This window comes from Stegastes partitus, unplaced genomic scaffold (assembly GCF_000690725.1).
Source record: "Stegastes partitus isolate 25-593 unplaced genomic scaffold, Stegastes_partitus-1.0.2 Scaffold271, whole genome shotgun sequence".
Lineage (NCBI taxonomy): Eukaryota > Metazoa > Chordata > Actinopteri > Pomacentridae > Stegastes > Stegastes partitus.
The window spans coordinates 472,256-493,636 of NW_007578002.1; the positions used below are offsets into that span (position 1 = coordinate 472,256).

General features: G+C 42.9%; 1 protein-coding gene across 1 annotated transcript; it reads left to right on the top strand.

Moving 5' to 3' along the window:
• The first annotated feature begins 297 nt into the window (after positions 1-297).
• LOC103357742 (protocadherin alpha-C2-like) lies at positions 298-19,336 on the top strand. The gene is made up of 4 exons (XM_008282430.1): positions 298-3,072; positions 5,603-5,661; positions 11,081-11,166; positions 17,891-19,336. Exons 1-4 carry the CDS (start codon positions 532-534, stop codon positions 18,202-18,204), a joined length of 3,000 nt encoding a protein of 999 aa, XP_008280652.1. The 5' UTR covers positions 298-531; the 3' UTR covers positions 18,205-19,336.
• The last annotated feature ends 2,045 nt before the right edge of the window (positions 19,337-21,381 follow it).

A 21,381-nucleotide genomic window follows, 5' to 3' on the forward strand; every position in this document is an offset into this window, starting at 1 on the left:
GCATGCTATCTATTATTAGTCCATACATATTAAGTGACAACTTGAAATGCTGTTATGTGAGTTTAAAACCTCTGACAACCTGGTTTTTTAGCTTTTAATCTCAACAATTAACCTAATGCAAAGTCTAAACATCCCATCATGTGTCTCTTTTCTGCCCTCTACAGCAATTAAACCTAATAAATGAAACGCGTAAAACCTTCTCATCATTTTATTCTTGAAAGCTGCTCTCCTCTTTTCCGGTTTAACGGGTGCAGATTATGTCTGTCTTGATTTTCTCACAACTCCAGCGGCAGGGAAACACACCCGTCAGCAGCGCGCATTGGAGACAAAAAAGCGCATCACGGACAAAGGAAATATGGGTGCTCTGGAGAGGATCCACCTCAGCCGGGTAACACAATGGATGAGCCGCTTCTGTTTCGTTTACCGGGAGACCAATTAGCCCACCTTAATGAGGTGCTGGGATGCGAGATACTGCAAGCTAAAAAGGCGGAAGGCTGCGTTTAATCCGTCTGCGGATCCTATGAGCTTGCAATGGCTGTGGCGGGGATATGCAACTGGATAGGGAATAATGTGCCTTTTTATTTTGTGATATTTTCCTTATTTTGTGGCCTTTCGTTTGGACAGTTGCGATATTCTATTACAGAGGAACTGGAAAATGGGGCACTGGTCGGTGATCTGGCGCATGACTTGGGGCTGGATATTCGAAAGCTCGCCACCCGAAAGATCAAGGTAACCTCCAACAGCGGTAAACGCTACGTGATTGTCAACCCCAAAAATGGGAAATTACTCGTCAATGAAAGGATCGACAGGGAGGCGCTGTGTGATTTGTCCAGCACCTGCCTCATTAATCTGGAGGTGCTGGTCGAAAACCCCACTGAGGTGCACCATGTCGAGGTGGAGATTGTGGACGCCAATGACAATGCGCCACAGTTCCCCAGAGACGAGTATCAACTGGAAATCACTGAATCTGCTTTGCCGGGGTCTCGTTACCCCATTGAAAATGCTCAAGACCCTGACATTGGGTCCAATTCAGTCCGCATGTATCAGCTCAGCACAAACGACCATTTCGCGCTGGTATCCAATAAACCCTCCCTAAATACAAAGCACATCGAGCTTGTGCTCAAAAAGCCCCTTGATCGCGAACAGACGCCTTATCACCAATTAATTCTAAGTGCTGTGGATGGTGGGACACCAGAGAAAACAGGGACGGCTAAAATCAACGTGCGAGTCCTGGACTCAAATGACAACGTTCCCTTGTTTGACAGCTCGGTGTACAAGGTGAAACTGTTGGAAAACTCGCCCAAAGACACGCTGGTGATCAAACTGAATGCCACTGATCTGGATGAGGGCACAAATGGAGAGGTTTATTACTCTTTCAGCAGCTACACTCCAGAGAGAGTGAGGCAGATGTTCAGCATGGACACTAACACAGGAGAAATAAGAGTGAGGAGCAATGTTGACTATGAAGAGACCAACTCCTATGAGATGTACATCCAGGCCATGGATAAGGGCCCCGGAGCCGTGGCGGCGCACTGCAAGGTGGTGGTGGATGTGGTGGATGTGAATGACAACGTCCCTCAGATCGTGCTGTCGTCTCTGTCGAGCCCTGTGAGGGAGGACGCCCGCGCTGACACAGTGGTGGCCCTCATTAGCGTTACTGACCGAGACTCCGGCGCGAACAAGCAGGTGAGCTTAGAGATCCCAGCAGGCCTTCCATTCAAGATCAAGTCATTCAGAAACTACTACACTCTGGTTACCTCAGCCTTCCTGGACCGCGAGACCACTGATGCCTACAATGTCACTCTGAGTGCCACGGATGGAGGAAATCCTCCCCTTTCCTCACAGAAGACCATACAGGTGGATGTGGCTGATGTGAACGACAACCCACCGCGATTTGAGCAGACTTCATACACAGTGTATGTGGCTGAGAACAACGCCCCCGGGGCCTCTTTGTGTACAGTGAAAGCTCAAGATGCAGACATCAAAGAGAACGCACGCATCACCTACACAGTGCTCAATGACAATAACCATGGCATTCCTGTCACCTCGTATGTGTCTGTGAAGGCCGATACTGGGGAGGCTTATGCCCTGAGAGCCTTCGACTATGAGTCACTGAGAGAGTTTCACTTCCAGGTCAAAGCCCAAGATGGGGGCATTCCTCCACTCAGTCGCGTCGCCACTGTCTACATCTACATAATGGATCAGAATGACCACGCACCACTGATAGTTAACCCTCCTGGCAATGGCACGCGCTCGCTGGAGACGGTACAAAAGAACGCTGAGCCTGGTGCCTTGGTGACCAAAGTGGTGGCATACGATGCAGATGCTGGTCCAAATGCCTGGCTGGTGTACGTGCTGGAGACGGCCACTGACCTGGACTTGTTCAAGGTGCACGAACACACCGGTGAGATCAGAACCACTCGGAGGATCCTGGAGGACAACTCCACCTCCTTCGCTCTAACTGTCGTTGTGAAGGACCACGGCCAGCCTGCTCTCTCCTCCACCGCCACCATCAATGTGGCTGTCATGGAGGTGCCACCAAAGGTGGCCCCAGACCCCAAGAGGATCATCCGACCTCACAGCACGCTGCTTTTCTCCAACGTGACCCTCTATTTGATTGTGGCTTTGAGCGCCACAACCTTTGTTTTCCTGGTCACTGTGGTTGTGCTCGCCATCGTCCGCTGTCATGCCTACTGCACTCAGCCGGGGTCATGCTCCCCTTGCTGTGTGTCGCAGAAACCCCCTCCAGATGGCGGGAGCAGCAGCGTAAGTGCTGGCGGGGGAGCCGGTGGTGCAGCCGGGGGACAGCCTAATAACAATGTGGTGCTTCGGAGAGACCTTAAAGTGGAGCCTCACTACATTGAAGTGCGTGGAAATGGCTCCCTAACGAAGACTTACTGCTACAAGACCTGCCTGACAGCCACCTCTGGCAGTGACACTTTCATGTTCTACAACACAGGACGGCCCATCAGCGGCACCTGGGGTAGCGGCGCCGACCGCTTCTTCACCAGTGGGAGTGGATTTGTACGGAGACTGAGCATGCCTGATGCCTCGCTGCAAATCTGCCCAGAGGTGTGTCATTAACTTTTTTTTCATGTTTACCTTTGTCTGCATAACTAGAAGGTCATGAGTCATCATGTTTACATATCAGTGGCTTTGTAATGAAATTCCATTTAGTCGCAAACAACATCAGACACATACACCAAACCTGGATTTTAATTAAGGTTATTGCATTGTTGCCGTGTCTTTTGTCGCTGCAGGGAGATGACATTCGTGCATGTCAAGTTTGATCCCCTTCCTGCAATGAACTGAATCCTTGCAACCTTCATTCTCTTTGTTCAGTTCCTCCCTTGTACTGTGCAGTCACTCAGCCCAGCCCAGCTCAGCACTCACACTGAATTAGTGTCAGTCCTGATGCTTTTCAAGGCTCCTGTGTTATTTCTGATGATTCAGAGATTTGTGTTTCAGTTTGAGGTTGTCATCACGTCTACACCATAGCAGGTCATGAATCCTCTCCACCACTGGCTCACTCTCTTTGCATGTGGGCTTCACTTGTCTGTGGGGGTGTGTGAGTGCATGAGTGGATGAGTGAGTAAAACTGAGCAGTTGGGGTTAATTGTGTTGATCAAAGCGAGACTAGTTGTTGCATCTGATGTCTGAGAGATATTCTTAGAATAAATGTTGTCTTTTTCTTGTCTCTAAGGCTACACTTGCATTCCAGGGATTCAATTTGCTTAACCCTTTATGGCTTCTAGATATGTGAAAAATTTAATGTTTTTACCTGCTTTGTCTGGATTGCTCACTATTTAGCTTCATATTAAAAAGATGACTCTTTAACTGGCCTGATGCCAGTAAATTGTATGCATGCAATCAGCATCTATGTTGCTCTTAAATGTTGACAACATGTCTGATAGTCTTAGATTTGAGCAGTCAGGGTTTGACTCCAGCAAAGATTTCTGGGTAAATATATTCTGCTTTTATGACCGAGAAGGTAAAGAGATTGATGGTTTACATATTGGAATAATGTATTTTTTTTTATTGCCAGACTGTTAAACCGAAGGCCCCAAAGGTCAGGGGGTTCCCTGAATGCATCATCTTTATTATCAAGTGCCCGTCACTGGTACATTAGTTATGAAAAAATCTCTTACGAAGACAAATGTAGCAGTGTAGCAGTGCAAATTAAATTAACCTCCAGCCTCTGTTCCTTAGCCCTGCAAATTAGATTTACTCAAAGAGGCTGGGTCTACCAGCAGAAAATACTCCCCTCTGAATTCAGCTGAGGAACACTATGTGCCATCTTTATCTGGGACACTTGCTGCTGCCGGAGCAGGTTTGTTTGTTTAACACAGCTTTTCCTATTCAGTGTTTTTGAGGCCCGTGGATGCAGCCTACATGATGCTGACGCATCTCAGCATTCGCTGTACTACAGTACGACAGATGCTAAAATCTGTGTTAGTGTTCACAATCATTTCATGCTGTGCATATGCACAGAACCTACTCATGAGGAAAATAATTATGAAAGAGTCAGGCGTAATTAATGGCCGTGAAAGATTAGCTCATTAAAAATATGACTTTTCCCCCCTATGAGATTCATATGGTTCTTTGGACTTAAAGGAATCAGACTTAAATCATTAGTTAAAGTTGGCATCATCAAAGGCAAATGAATGAGACCCAGCAGCCTTGACATGGTGAAGAGCTCCAACAGTTCAAAAGCTATAATTCAACTCTATAAAATGAATGAAGGGGACATTAAAATACTTTTATTTTTAAAGATTTATCCACTTTCACCAATATCTTAAGATTTTCTGACTTCCTAGAAACACCTGTTATATTGCTGGTTTTTATTGCTAAGACAGTCTGTACTAAAACACAGTTATTTTAATGTAATGACAGTAAAAAGGTTTATGTGACATATACAGTCCTCTGAGTCAGAGTCAAGTACACCTCAAAAGCAAGGAAGACAAGAAAGAGAAAGACGCTGCTGATTCGTCTCACACATTGTCCTGCACTAAATCCTACACATTTGCCTTAATGTGTCTATAACGCTGGCCTGAGGTCAGAGATATAGGATGCGGTTGCCCCGGCGATGATGGCTCTTGCTTATTGGATTTTAAAGGCAATAATTTACCAGAAGGCTGCCGGGAGTTACAAGCACTCAGCCCAGGTTCATCAGGAGCAGACAGATTTACTCCAGCTACGCACAAACACATACACATCGGCCTGTACAAACAGCCCAGCACTCAGGGAAAGGGCATAACTCTCCCAGCTCTCACATTTATAGAGCCATGAAGTGAAGGACTGTCCAAAAACTGTCAATATGGCTCTCTGTCAGTGCCCTTTTTAAAATCCTTGTGTGGATATCAATATGTATGTGTGTGTGTGTGTGTGTGTGCTTGCAAGAGGGGACACAATTGCAGTGTTCCTATCACGTCCAGAGCTGGGATGTGTATCATGATTAATTGATGAGACCATGGCCCAGCCTGGCTCTGCACAGTATGAGATCAAACTAAACTCACTCCCCTCTCTTCTCTCTCTCTTTCTCTTCTTTCTCTTTTTTTTTTTTTCTCCTCTCTCTCTCTCTCTTTACCTCTTGCTCGCTCAGCCAAAAGCCCCGAATGCTGACTGGCGATATTCTGCATCTTTGAGGGCAGGGATGCAGAGGTAAGCATTTTCCATCTTTAACTCTTTTGCAACTTGTGATTATCTAGAAAAAGAAGTTACACCTTGTCATCCTGCTCACCCTGTCTACTAGTCTGTACCATTACTGTGACTCATCATGCTTTTAGCTTTAGTATATCTAAGCAAAAGATTCCCTGACACATTAATCCCACAGATTTCTGCATCTCTAAATCACCTCTATGTAAAACTGATCCCAAAAAAAGACACAATACCGCAGCTCAGTATGTGCCATTCTTAGAAAATGACTGCTAGTGGCCCCTTCAGCATTTGTTCGAACTTCAACCCTGTCCTTTTCCTTTGGGAAAAGGCATGTGCAGCTCCATCAGTGGATGCACAACCCTCTCCCTCTGCAGTGTAATATTATATAGGTCATCTACATTCTGAGCGTCGCTTCCCCCACTTACAGTCTTTAAGCAGGAAGCATGAAGGACAAATGAGCTGACGATGACCTTTCTCAGATTATCAGATGCACACATGCATCAGTGTCTGCGTGTACAACTGCACGGCATTCACACACGTGTGCGTCTCTCTGGGTGGTTGTATGTTTTTTGTCAGGAGATGAGGGGAGAAGTTGCGAACACAGACAGCAGAGGACATGATGAACTTGCGTGCACAGTTCATTCAACTGTGGGCCCCGTATGTGGCACATTTATAGGCAGATTTTTGATAAATTGAATCTGTTAATTACACTAAAACAAGACTTGAGAGCCATTTGTAAATGTTTCTCTCAGGTTTACACAGCACTTTGGCTCCATTTCTGCTAAAGATGACATGACATGTTACAGTACTCTAGCAACGATTATCGTCTGCCAACAGCACGGTGGTAAGATTTGGGTTAGAAGCTTACCCTAGTTGTTGTTGCAAAGATAGATTGCTGTGTTTTCTGTTTGCTTCCAAGGATATTTGAGTATCCCCACTTCTGTCTGAGTAATGTTCTAATTAAGTGCAACTCAGAGAACACTGAAGTTAGGAGAATTATCCACAACAGTACCAACGACTGGAAACAACAGCATTGTTTTTTTTACAACTTTACATTCATCACTCACATTTTATAATAATCGGGTCATAAAAGTCGCACAATGATATGTAATTAAATGTTTTTCTAATTTGAGACGAGGACAGCTGGAACATCAGGAACTAATGAGTTTTCCCTCCACATGCTTTGTACCGAATTTTCATAATTTCATGCTAACAATGCTCACCGCTCGGTTGTGCAGTCATCTGCTCCGTCTAAGTTTGATTTAATTGGATATTAGTGTTAATTTCTGTGGCGTGGAGGGGATCATAATGTGCGCTCTCTCTCATCAAGTCACTGTAACATGACATGGATTAACATAAATCAACACTGCAATTTGCCGCTGCCATCTTCAAAATGGCAGTGCCTCTAACGCACGCAGACATGGAGATGGCTCGCATTAACACTTAACCCCAACACGGGCCGGCTGTAATGTATCACACTAACCACGGCGTGTAGCGCAAACGTAGCTGACCCATATTCCCGGTGTAGTCAGTCAGTGTGGAGAAACACACCAGTCCTATCTGTGTCATATTATCACACATTAAACCGGCGACTTTGCAAAAGCTTGGAAGTGGCTCAGAATGCACACAGACATTTTTTATTCATTAAAAATCAACATAACGCGCATTGAAGCTTCACATAGGACTGATGTGCTGCATTGCAGAGGCCCCAGTCAGTGGAGGTCTTCCTATACAGTGTGCTCTATATTCATTACGAATGTATGAGGGAGGAAAAGCTTTTCTAGGATGGGTTTGTGTTTCAATGTGGTATTTACACATTTATGCACTCCAGCGCCTCCTTATTAAAGGAATAGTTTGACATTTGGGTAAATACATTTTCCTAAAATGCTCTTTCCGACACCACTATATCTGCATGGTACATATGAAGCTACACAGCTAGTTAGCCTAGCTTAGCATACAAACAGAAAATAGAGGGAAAAGACTCGCTTAGCTCCTAAGGGTGGAATTTTCCAACCAGCACCTCTAAATCTTACTAAAACACACGTTATATCTCTTTTGTTTCATTTATACAAAACAGAATGCCTTGGGGGTATTACTTGGCTAGGATTAGTAAACTGGAGTTTCTTCTTGTTGCTAAGCAACCTCACGGCAAAGACAAAACTCTTGGAAGTCACTGACTTTTTTTAAAGCTTTGAACAGAACCCAGCTAATTAGATGGTACTGCTACGTATTTATAAAATGCTCAGACTCCTGCGCACGGTCTAACTTGCAAAGATGCATTTTTTTGGCACAACTGTTTGCTTCGTTGTTTTGGCTTCCATTGGTTTTAAGTATTCATAAAATAAAATTTGGAACCCTAAATGTTCTGAATGCAACATTCAGAGCCACCAGATCCTACTAGTGCACCAGCATCTCAGCACAAAACAAGTACGCGTAACGGCCACACCTGCCACACCTCCAGTCTGCTTTCACTTTTTATTTACAACTAGAAAGGTTGAAGAGGTTTTAAGAGTCAAAAAATAATAATCCAGCCACACCTATTACCACATCTAGAGTTGTAAAATACATTAAAAGGCAAGTTTTTGTCAACTCCTACCTTGATATTCTCTTCACCAGTTATTCCTTCACATAATTTTTGTCTGTTCCGCTCCGGTCAGTGTGTGTCTGTTTCCACGCATGGCCAGACTGACCGGTGGATGAACCAGGTCCACTCTGGTCGTGTACAAGCAGGTGTTTGTGTGGAAACAGACACACACTGACCGGAGCGGAACAGACAGGCCAGACCAGAGCAGACATAAGCAGGAGAAGCAGAGGAGAGCTAAAAAAACAAGAGTAGTGAGCCTAACATTAGGCTGAAATGAAGCAAATGCACACAGATTCGGTAAAACACATAAATGAAACAACTGAAGAGTTCATTTGCAAAAACAGATAACTCCATCCTCACAAACCTTCAGAAAACACACTTTTCCATCGTCTACCTGACACAATATCAATTATGTTATCTCTATTGTTGTCATGTCATTTCTACTGAGTCAAATCCACTCAACTTCAGTTTGATTGCTATTATTTCAAGCAAACCACAACAAAATCTACAAAAAATGGAGTTATCTGTTTTTGCAAATGAGCTCTTCAATTAAGCTTTAAATTTTGGGGGGTTTTGACCAGCAGAATCCTCCACCTCGGCTTGTATGTGAATGCAGGGAGGGCCAGCAGTTGCAATAGGGGGAACTCACATGGATGAACTAATGTGCACCAACATGCACGCATGACTGACACCATGTCAACCCCTGCTAAGGACACCATTACTCCACTATATCTTTACATGCCAGACAGTTTTTCTTTTTCTGTCATATTAAGCTCAAAATCTTGCATATTGCATCTTTAATCATCATTTGAAATGTTAATGCTCAGACTATTTTCAAGTCTGACTCAACACAAGGTGACTGTGAACCTCAACAGTGAAATTTGTTGGAACTGTCTGTGCTTTTCCATCTGTCTGTGTGCCGCCCGCCCGCCCGTCCGCCTGCCTGCCTGCCTGCCAGCAGAATAAAAAAGTAGAGCTCAAAAAAAGTACACTTTAGATGTGCTGACAAAAATAAAAATAAAATCTGGAACCTCAACATATTCTACTTTGGTGACATCTTCAGCGCCTGTGTTGTGCTTATAGTGTGAATTTTCAATATTTTTTTTTATACCCTGGGTGTGGTAGGGGGGTGTCCTACTTTTTATACACATAATTACCATACATTAAAATGTAAGTATGTAACAAGATCAGCGGAAAATACTTACAGCATGCTATTAATTGCAATAAATATGTTATGTATCCCAACTGAAAGTGTAAATAATTGACATGTTAGCTGTCAAGATAAATAACTAAACAAATACAATAAAACATGCATATTCTATTGGACATAATCACTATTTTATGCATGTCAATTTCATATTGAAGGGCCGTTTAAAACGCTGAAGGTGGATCTCAACAGAAACGTCACATCATATACAACACTAATGATGAATAAGATGGATACCTGTATGCTGCACCATGCCATGAGCCACAGTAATCAAAACCTGTGATGTGGGCACAAACCACATCTCCATATAACAACAACAGCACTGAAACAGATGTTCACTGTGCATATTTAGTGCTAAAATGCATCTTATGTCCTCCCTGCAATACATGTACGTATCAAGAATAATAAACACAGCAAGTCTATGTTACACATCAGCTGCAAACTGACTGAAATCTACTGCAGCTGAGGGAAACTTGGTCAGCTTGTGCAAGTGGCACCATTCTCCCCAGTAACTTGTATGTGCACATTTGTTGAGCCAATCACTTCACAGTGGTGCTGTCACAGCTCCATTGATGCGGGAACTGTTAACACGGCAGCCGGAATGGTAACCCCCCCCTGTTGTGAAAAGGCAAATGAGTGCAGCACAACATGGCAACCCACAATAAAGCACGATAAAGAGCGTTTGGATAACTTGACAGAAACTGAACTATATCCACCACCATGACTCACACTCCATGTGTGAGGATATGTAAACTGGTTCAGTGGTTATTTATCCTGGTCTGCAGCAACCAGAAAATTATAGTATTTTCAAGTAAGACGTAAATTTGGCAGCCGAATTACTTCATGAAACAACAAAGAATGTGAGAGCAAGTGGAAGCAATTAATAACCTAGTTTCCTGGCAGTGAGTAACACTTGATGTTTCATTCAGCAAAATCCAAACAGTACTGCATGAACTCCTACATTAGTCAGTGCACATATTTTAAGTCTTTACACCATCAGAGGATCTGTTGTATTCATTTTTCATTAGTAGTTATTTCAAAAATAGGGTTTGAAACATTTAAAACGTGCATGAATTTAGGAGAAATGGTTGGCATCCACTTGGAACAAAATACTTTTAATGCTGAAAATTGCTGTTTTTTTTAGATGGAGTTGCAGCAGTTTGCAAGAATAGGCAGATTTAATGCATTCTTATTCAGCAATATGACATTTTTTCACACCTTATTCACACGAGAGCTTAGTCACAGCTGTAAATAATAGCAGTATTAATAGACAAGTTTCATTTTTGGATGCACCGATTTCAAAGTAAAAGTCCCTTTGTCACATTGTGTTAATGCAGTTCATTCTACTTTAATGGTCTCTTTTTTTTTTAAATAATAAAAAAAGCAGAAAGTTGTTAATCCAAAACTGGGCAACCAAACAACTGTTTGCTGCCGAGGCTTGAGACGGTGACTAATGCCGCTTGAAAAGTTCTACACTGTAAGCTGTTTTTTGGCGTGTTGGATTACCATCCCATTTGAGACTTCTTTATGGAGAGAGTAGTTACTTAGAGTCAAATCTCTAAAAAAAAAAAGACTGTCAGCATGTTTGAAAATGTCTCATTGGTTCTGCTGAATGTGTTCCTCAATTTCAGTTCTGTCCACATGGAGGAGTCCTCGGTGATGCAAGGAGCCCAGGGGATGCTGGTCCAGAACTGGCCCACTGTTTCCAGCGCTGCAGGTCAGTAGTCAGGATGTCGGGTGACGGAGCACTCTCTGTTTGTGTCAGCTTCTTTGGGGCAGTGGTGGCAGAAGGCTTATGACTGATGAGTTAAAGATGGTTTCTGCACATTTGCTCTGCAAAAGCAATATATGTTTAAGCTTTGATCAGAATGTTTCAAGAGTCTGGGATGTTACCTGTATATCTGGTCTGTTGGGGTTAATGTATGATTCTTTTTTAAAGGCTATTTGTTGGAAGATGTGCTTTATCTGTAATGATAGTAGTATATCAGTCACACTGTGTATTCATCTAAATAATGCAGTTAAGTGCATAACAGAAAACAGCCTTATTTTGTGAAAAAGGCAGGATGACATGAGTGTGTATTATGAGGCTAAATGCAGTGCTGAATATGATACTTATCTGAATAAGGCTAGTTCACTTTTAGGGATGCTACTAAGAGGCACCGGTATGCTGGTTATTTGTGCAAAAAAAAACCCCACTTGGTATTTGATGAACTGTTTTTGACCTTTTTGTCGCACATTAAAAAGCATGTGTGTTATTTACGTATTTTAGTGAACAATGAATGATGATACAATTTTAGATGATTTATGTTTCCCTAATAGAAGCAATGCAAATATAATAAAAATTAAAAAACTGTATTTTTTCTTTACAACCCAAGTTCCATTTCAATAGGTTTAGCTCTCATTCATATGATTATTTTACATTTTATTTAGCCACACCTAAAGGAACAGTTTTCCATTTTGGAGACAATGCTTGTTCATTTTCTTATTGGGACAAAGATGAAAACTATTCTCATGTCAATTTGCTAAATATGACGCAGCATCCACAAGTCAGTTAGTTTAGCTTAGCTTAAAACAAAACTGGAAGAAACAGATGTGTTCAGATGTAAATTATCTTGTTTTTTCTGTGCAAAAAATGTAAAATCAAAACCTTTTAACTCCAACTTCCACCTTCTTACGTTTCACTTTTTACACCCTTGAACAGAGTCAGCCTTCCCGTGTCCCGCCTTTGTGCTAAGATAAGATAACTATCTGCTGGCTGTCGATTCATATTTAGCCTACACGACATGAAAGTCGTATCGGTCTTTCTTATCAAACTCTCAGCAAGTAATTGAATGAACACATTTCCTAAAATGTCAATCTTGTTCCTTTAATTACATCTGGGGCGATATTGATAGAACAAAGTTTCATAGGACGGGCGACGCGAGTGGTGAGACGATCATCAAGGGACTGATGTCACCTTACCTAAGTGCATCTTCTACTTAATATTATTCATCTTTGGTTTACTAGCGGTTTGACAGAATCGTCCTTTGAATATCTGCACGATCTTGAATTCCAGTGTGGTGTTCATACAGAGCTTAGCTGAGACGCCAGAAGCCCGAGGCCCTCATGCAGAGCCACAGATAAACAACAGTATCCTCCCATAAAAGTAGCCGACAGCAGGAAGAGCTGCAGACTGAAAAACGGCAGCTGTTTGCTCTCAATAAGAAGTGTGTTGTCCTGAGTGGGTGGCAACACTGAAAATATGCAGCAACATAAGTGTAAAGAGAGCTGACCTCAGTGATGACCCGCGCTACGTCATTCACACCATCACTGGCTTCGAGCTAATGACTAACAATATTTGGGAGTACTACTCCTGTGTGTGTGGAAACGCACAGAAGCCACTGAAAAGACTTTTGTTACCAAGATTTCGAAACAGTGTTTGGAACATTGTGTACTCTTCCCTCCTCCTTTCGGCCTGGCTTTCATTCATCGATTTTCTGTCTAGCTGCAGGAATTAGAACATACGTAGAGACTTGAGGGAGAAGCGTGGCATCACACTAAATCACTCTGCGAGTCGGTGACAGAATACGTCTTACTGCCGGCTACTAAACGTGTCCAAATGAAGGTTTTCCTCTCTGTGGAAAAGAGAGCTGGGGAATTATTTGAGATACCAGCTGCACCAGTTTTCACTATCTCTGTGCCAGCTTGCAGCAGAGAAATGCACATTTCTTTTCTCTCAGAGCAGATGGAAAGCTGCGTCTCCGGTCATGTAAAGAGTCAAATATTGTCTTGAAGGCAGCAGCAGCAGCATACTGCAGTCCTATCAGGGGTGCATTAGGAAATCATTTGTTAGGAGTGGCTCAGTGCTAAAGCATAGACATGTACTAGATTGCAGGTTGATCCTCTTTATTATGCATCAAGAGGTGGAGCCTTTTTTTTGTGACACATTTTCCCGTCTGCGGCGGCGAATTGTTATCATGATGAAGTTGTCCGACATGCCGCGGTGCATCTAAATGCGGCGCCCTCAAAAGTGTGTTTATGTAAGTGACCCATGGCGCAGATGAGGAGACATTTGTCTGATGCCAGAGGGGGAGACAGACTATTATCAGTAATAAGACAGTGCCATGAAAAAGCAGGGACATCCGCTAACATTAAAAGCAATTTTGGAAGGAGGAAGAGCAAAGGAGACGTACAGGGGACGGGGGTGGCGGGGGGGACGGAGAAAAAAAAAAGCGAGGTGTGGGGGGATGGAGTGAGAGAAAGGTTAAGAGGATTGGCAGGTTCCTGCAGTAGTGTTGTTGCTAGGGAACGCCATGTGACCTGTTGCCTGGCAACACTGTCTAACTGAGAGATTGCTGCAGCAGCCGCACCCTCCATCAGCAGGGAGTGGGCGAAGGCAGTTTCCATGGCAACCGGCCATATCTCTGAATGGAATATTTAGAGACAAAAAAAAAAATGGAAGGAGTAGGAAGCAGGAGAGGGAAGGGGACTCGGCAAGGGCAGGTATTAAGAAGGGAAAGGAGGCCGATTGTGAGGAAATAATGTCAGAAAGTACGGTTTATGTAGATGTGTCTCATGCAGAAGACATACCGCATATATTTACGCCAGCTCTGTGTGACTGTCAGATTAGTACATGTGCCACAAACCACCAGAGGGATTCATTTTAGTTGGAACCGTATCTTGGACCAGACAGAAAATAACATAGCCTATTTTAAATGTAGGACATCAGGTTACACAAAATGAGGCTTCAAACACCCACATACCCACATCAGGTGTCATGGCAACCTCCTCACAAGGAGCTTTACTGACCTGCTTACCAGCAGTTACACCATAATCCGCTTCAGACACACATTTGCTCTGAAATATGGGCTAAGATAAAGCAATGGCAGAGGCATGTTAGAGGAACGGCAGCACGGAGGAAGCAAAGCTCTTTATAACTGAACCAAACTGTGACATGACCTACACGTCACGAATTAATTTCTAATATGCACACACACTCACACAGCAATATCATCTGATTAATACCTGGGACCTCATTTTAATTAACATGTCAGAGGGTTTGCATTTGTCACAGCAGTGCAGGAAGCCCGGGGATCTCCCAAGACACTCAGACAATATTTACTTGATTAGACGCTTCACAGTCGGTTGACATTCTAGCTCAGCTGGTCAAGCACAGGCATATGCACTGTTATAATCCCATCAGGTGCACATGTACCACAACCACTTACTGTATTGCTGTGATAGTCTACTATTTTCTTCACTGCAGGAACACAGTAATTACAGCTCAGCTCGCAGCTCTGCAACCAGTCCGGCAAATTTGCACACATTTCTGGATAACGATTTTCCACGATGTCAACAAACTGTCCAACAGTTAACTAAGTAGGTCATAGCTGAACCTGTAATAGTCTGGCTAAAACCAGTAGATCTCCCAGTAACTGCAGCTATACAGGACTGTGTGTGCACACTCTTCAAAATAAACCTTTAAACTTATTCAGGACTTTCATGTTGCCATATGTAGAAGGAAGGAAGAACATGTGCAAAATATTTGTTGGCATTCATTATAGACTTTTATACTACGCTAAATACATTTTCTGATAAGCTAAAGTATTTTTGGTTCCAAATGCATGACAAATGTCCCTCTTTTTATATAAAAAATCTTCAAAAACAAAAAAAACAACACCTGTCACATAAACCAAATGGCCTGGGGTCCAAAAGACCCCAAAAGTCATGAATAGGGTTCAATTTAAAGGTCATCTTAGCATTCATTTCCCACTGAGAATGGATGCTAAGGTTTCAGTGAACTTCTGACCTTTCCTCTAACACCTGAGATATATTTAACAAATCCATGCTCCCCAGAGGATGAACCATCTTTCATCTCCAAAATGTACATTTAAGCCACAGAAAATATTCCATTATTACAGACGACTCACATGGGCTACATTTAGTGAACATCTTGCAGGTTGACATCTGTCTTTATGGTGTTACGTGTCACCACCAAGTCACCTGAGTTTATGATCAAAAGTTGCCTGCAGGTATTTAACGCTGTCACAGTAAGCTGTGACATCTAAAATGTAGAAAGATCTCTTTTGGGATATTTAGTCATTTCTCAGCACTACAGCGCCCTAAATATTTCTAAAAATCTAAGCATCAAACACTTTCTTTCAAACAGCAGGATCAGGTAACAGAAAATGGTGCGCCGGTTATATAAAAGTGTGCCGCACTCGGTCCAACCATGCAGCTCACTGCATTACTGCCTCAGCAGCCTCATCCTCATTCTGCCTCCCAGTACTTTGTGCATCTCCTTTAACTCATTGGCTGTCTTTTGGGTTTATTTTAAGCATGTTTGTCCTCCTCCGCATGAGAGGCAATCCTCCCCGTCTAACCATTGATACCAGTCAAATAGGACTTATTTAAAATACCGCAGCCACATCCTGGGTTTAATACCCAGATTAAATACAAACAGACAGACCATACCATCAAATGTCATAATCCTGAAACTGACTAGCATTACAGTATTACAGCAGTAACTCTGCTAATGGCGAGATAAGATGATAGCATCTGACACTGACTAATTATCAAACAAGCTCAATTACATTGGTCAATTAGCGGCTGTTGGAGGTTTTTTTTTTTTCTCTCCCAAAAAATTGTACACGGCAGTTAGATAAAATGAGACAAACTTAAAAAAAAACAAAACAATGAACCGGATAAATCTGGATTTCCTCAGATACAATACCTCATGGGTTTTATTTTTTTGGTCTCCCAGTCCTTCACATGCTAATTATTTCATGTAGTTAAAAATGAATACTTCTATTTTTGCGAGTGGAGAACAAATTATTTATGCATGTCTGGTCTTTCTTGTGATCTCGTCACAATAGCCCGTTGCTGTGTTACTACATACTACAATATCTGACGCATCCTGCCGTATTGAAAGCATTGATCCTTTACAGTATTTCCTTGATTTAATATCTAATCAATTTGCAATGGCTCAATAATATATTACAGGACTCTCTATATGCTCTTTGTAGGCGTGGGGGAAACAGAATGATAATGCAGAGCTATCTATAGAGCAGTTCAATAGTGTCCATTACGTCTGCTCTTTTTATAGTCTATACATGTAATTTACTCTCATCCTCGATTAACTCGTTGCGGGGACACTGTGGACGGCACACATTTTCACAATAGCGTATTTCCCAGTGGGATAGTGGTTGAAACCGTTTCGGCTCTCCAGCAATGTCATAAATAGCCTACAAAGATAAATCAAACAGAATCTTTTTGCAAGGGCCTGTGTTTGATCTAAATAAAATCCAGACTGAAAGTAGGTCAGCGCAGAGGGAACTGGTGTGGGCCTGAGAGCACCGTGTCTGTAAAACCCGCCCACCCCCATCTTCCTTACTGCCTCTCTCTCTCTCTCTCTCTCTCTCGCTGTCGCTCGCTTCATCTCATCTCACATCCTCTTTGCTTTTCATTCTCAAATATATTTGCCCTTTTGACCTCAACAGCTACATCAGATTTTTACCTTTCATAATGATTCTTCTATATATAGATCCCATCCCCTGCTTCAGTTTTTTTCTCTTCTTGGTTTAATATGTGGGTTTCATTCTCTTTCACATCCATGCTTGCGCACTAAGGGGTTGAATCCCTGTCTCTGGCCTCCTATGAGAGGCGGATTATGCCGCAGCCATCATCCAAATACAAATACAAATCCCATTGCCATGTTAAACATCCCTGTGGTTTAAAGGTTAGCCCCCTCCAGTATTCCCTTCTGTGATCTTGGCTGAACGGCTGTCCTGAAAATATTCGCTCCCCGTGGCTATCGTGCGATTGTCAGGCCATTGACTAAATAATAAAGTCAGGGGGAAAAGGACAATGCGTGACAGCCCTAGCAGTTATTGTAAGCTAATGGCAGAGGGGGGTTTAAATTAAGCTAGAGTGGAAAATGCTGCAATGAAATATTACTGGGATGTGAAAGGAGTGACTGTGGAATGTGCTTGATTGCAAAAAATAAAGTAAAAAATGCAGTTTTATAAGAATGATTGTAAAACTATCTGCATGGTAAATATGTGACTGACCAGTTAGCTTCAGTTGAAGACTAGAAACAAGAGGAAACAAGCTGGGCTCAGTCAAAAAGTAACAGAATCTGCCGACTAACACCTCGAGCTCAACATGTAGCATCTTTTAGTGTAAAAATTCAATTCATTCTTTTAGTTTTTTTTTTATAAAGTCGGACTATTTCTTGGCTGAGATCAACTCTTTTTCCTGGAGTTTCTCCTGGTTGCCTGGCAACTGCTCCAAGGCTGTAACATCCCACTTAGCTCGCAAGAAAGTGGTATTGATCTCCTCTTTTAACTCTCAGCAGGTTGCCCAAAATGTAAAACTATTCCTCTAAAGGACCAGTTAAATGCAATAAGTATCCAGATCTGACGTGATCTCTTTCCGTTTTCTCTCTTGTCGTACTTGTTTAGATGGAGAGGGCGGTGGAGAGCTCTCGCCCCCAGTGGGTGCCGGAGTCAACAGCAACAGCTGGCACTTCAGATACGGCGCCGGACAAGGCTACGGCCCTCCTCAGCCCCTGAAGCCCGGAGAGATCCCCCCCGAAGCCTTCATCATCCCCGGGTCTCCGGCCATCATTTCTATCCGCCACGACGCGGGCCCTGTGGACGACAAAGGTGACTTCATAAGCTTTGGCAAGAAGGAGGAGGCCAAGAAGAAGAAAAAGAAGAAGAAGGACAAGAAGGACAAGAAGGATAAAGGAAAGGATGACGGGGGCGACGAGTAGAGGAGAAGGGGCGACTTGAAAGCAGAGCTACCGACAAACTACCATCCCAATTTCAGAGCCAGAAAAATAAGCCAAATGCATACTGTAGAACCAAGGGAGCCTGCTTGCACCACATTTGCATAGACATTGTACAGTGGCCAAATCCTCATTAGACCAGGCCTGGCTCCCCGCATCATGCGGACTAACTTGCTTTAACTTTGGCCAATAAAAGTCTAAGGTTTATGGTAAACAAATGATCTTTATCTAAAGACTGGACCAAATTTAAACAGAGAGGAATTTATTGGCTTCGACTAACCTTTCTGTTATTTGCTGCCCAACATCCCCGACCCCTCCCCCCCAAGTTTGTATAATAAAATAAAAGCACCTTAATAGGTGTACTATTTGTATCTGACTATTGTCAGCTGAGGCCGCCTGCGTTGACATCTCAGGCCCCCTTCCTCTTCGCCCGTCGATAGGAAGTGAAAGCCAAACTAAAGAAAAAAAAAAAAAAAAGAAACAGAGGCTTTTGTTTTCAGTATTATGGAGGCCTTGTAGAAATTCTGAAAATGTGGTCTTTTGTAAAAAAAGAAAAAAACGAAAAAGCAACAACATACAGTATGCGTACCATAAGCTTAGCACCTTTGTGAGAATGAGGTGGCTGAGAGAAACTGGACCACACTCGATTAAAGAGCTCTGTCTCGGTGTAACATAGCACATTGCAGAGGCTGAGGACCTGGACTGGGTTGCACCAACTATGCGCAAGTTTGTTCCCAGGTTAGTTTATGAAGTAGCGGCTTCATAAGTTCATTTGCGATTAGCAAGTTACTAAATTGGGTGTGTCCTGAGGCTGAATCTATTAGGATTTAAAATGAGTAGCCAATCGGTGATAGCAGTATCACGCTGATGTGTGCAAACCACATAGATTTGACTAGATTGGCACAAAAATTACGATTGGTATCCATATTTGACTCTTAAAGGACAACGTTTTGCATGTTTTAGTCCACTCTCAACAAATTAATTTACACTTAACATTACTGCTAGCCAATTTCTAAATCGTGTTTTTGGATTTTTTAAAAATATTTTGCTACTTTTGGGGCAGCTATTGGTCCTTTTATTGAATTATAGCACAAAAATACTGAGACTGAAAATGACTTCACACTAAAAAAACAACACAGCATCTGGTTTTGTTGTTGTTGTTTAAGGTAAATGTACATTTTATGGTAATGTAGCTGCTGCATTAACATAATAACATAGACAAATCAAATGCAAATATGACAGATTAGCTGCAGGGATTCAAAGCAAGTCTCAGAATCGGATTCTGTCTGACAAAAAAAAAAAGGAAATACATTTGTAAAAAAGTGGAAAAAAGTTGGCAGATTCATGTAATGTGTAAAAAAAAATGGACAAAAACATTCAAAATACCTGCTATGGCCCTTCAAGTTGCGTAACGGCATGGAAGAAAAAAATGTGCTGTGTGCAGGGGAGGAAAAAAAATGAACAAAAAAAACATCTTGCTTTACTGTTAGTGAGTGCAGTTGTGTGGCTTTGTCTCATTTGCACCTGCTTTATTGCTTGCTTAGTTATTGTTACTTATAACAGGGTTTGTTTTTTTTTATGTGGAGGTGGTACCGCTTGTAATTTAGCAACGAATCGGGATTAGTGGCTACCTCGGGTATAACTAGGGAACCTACGTGCAGCTGATGCAACCGTCCCCCCCCCACCCGCCTCGCCTTGCCTCTTCTCCTTGGAATATGGCACAGGTCAACGGGGTCTTAATCCCGCTGTGTATCAGCACACACCCAGTCTGACACACACTGTACACAAACACTGACTCGCGCTGACTCTTACAAAGCAAAAACACACACACACACCTTCTATTATTCCACATAAACATAAAAAGAACACAGCAGCCCTCTCTGGAAAACTCCAAAACTGAAAGGCCATCCTCAATATGGGAGTGTATTATATGGCTGGGACGCAGGAAACGTCGCTCGTCGCTTCATTTCTGTTCAAGCCTGATCCCCCCCCCACCCCCGCCCTCTACTTCTGTCTTTGAATGTTAAGTAGTTGTTCTTCAAGCCCTGCACCACTGCCTCGACTGCTTCAGTGCTTGTAGGATTTGCTTGCCCCGCTGCCTGTTTCCTCCCTCTACTTCCTGCTTCCTCGAATCAACGTGGTCGGACGACGTCTTTAGAGTCACTCTCCTTCAACGAACTGTGCAGTCGTAACACTGGGACATTTGTGTGTTTTGCATATGTACACACACACACAGACACACACACATATACATCTTTTGTTTGACTCAACTGAGCTTAAGCGCTTCAGCCAGAGTGTCTCCTCTGATTGTCGACAGCTCTGTCATCCCTCGCATGGGCTCGTGCGTGTTGTGAGGACGCCTGACGGGTTCGCAGAAACTGAGATTATGGTGTGCTGGATATAACGAGACGAGATGGAGAGGCAACAAAAAAAACAAATCGCAGTCATTGTAGTGTATTGTATAGGTCCAGTGTAGATTTTTAAAAAAAAGAAGAAACTATTGGGCAACTTATTGCTCCTTTGCAGAGGTATCGCCGTTATCCCTGTGTCTGCAATTAGTCGGAAGTGATCAGCTTGGGTTAGAAAGTAAGTGGAAAGAAGTTGGCGGTTGAATTCGTAGAGGGAAGAAGTTGTTTATGGTGCCCGGCCAAGACCTTGAAATTTTTTTTTGCTTTATTGCTGCTCATAAACATCCTACAAGCTGCTGGGAAAGTGCCGTCGAAAGAGTGTAGTTAATATTTGGCCCTGACATTGTGGAACCCAGGTAGAGAAAGCAAACAGTAGGAACAGCATCAACATGATTAGACGTGTCATAAAACCCCTCACCTCGGTGTTCCTTTTCTTAGACCATCGTGTTCACTGTAGGGGTATGTAGGTGCTGCTATCCGGCTCCCATGCACACGATTCCTTCCCCTGCCACCCCGCCGCTTCCCCTCCCTGCCCCCTGCCCCGTCCTTCAGGTGTACTTCTGTGCTGTCAGATCACCAAGTGGCTGTTTGCATGTTATAAGCAAAGGAAACAGATAATATATAGATACTATATATACATAGATATGTTTTTCCACTGGGAAATGCGTATTGGAATGCATATACCTCTGATACACATTCTCAAAAGACAATACATCGAGAGACCCACGCTCATCCGCACATGAACACACACACA

Coding starts and splice junctions, on each gene's coding strand:
- LOC103357742 (XM_008282430.1), top strand. CDS start 532: ATGGCTGTGGCGGGGATATGCAACTGGATAGGGAATAATGTGCCTTTT. Junction 3,073..5,602: donor CGCTGCAAATCTGCCCAGAG/GTGTGTCATTAA, acceptor TTGCTCGCTCAG/CCAAAAGCCCCGAATGCTGA. Junction 5,662..11,080: donor TTGAGGGCAGGGATGCAGAG/GTAAGCATTTTC, acceptor CCTCAATTTCAG/TTCTGTCCACATGGAGGAGT.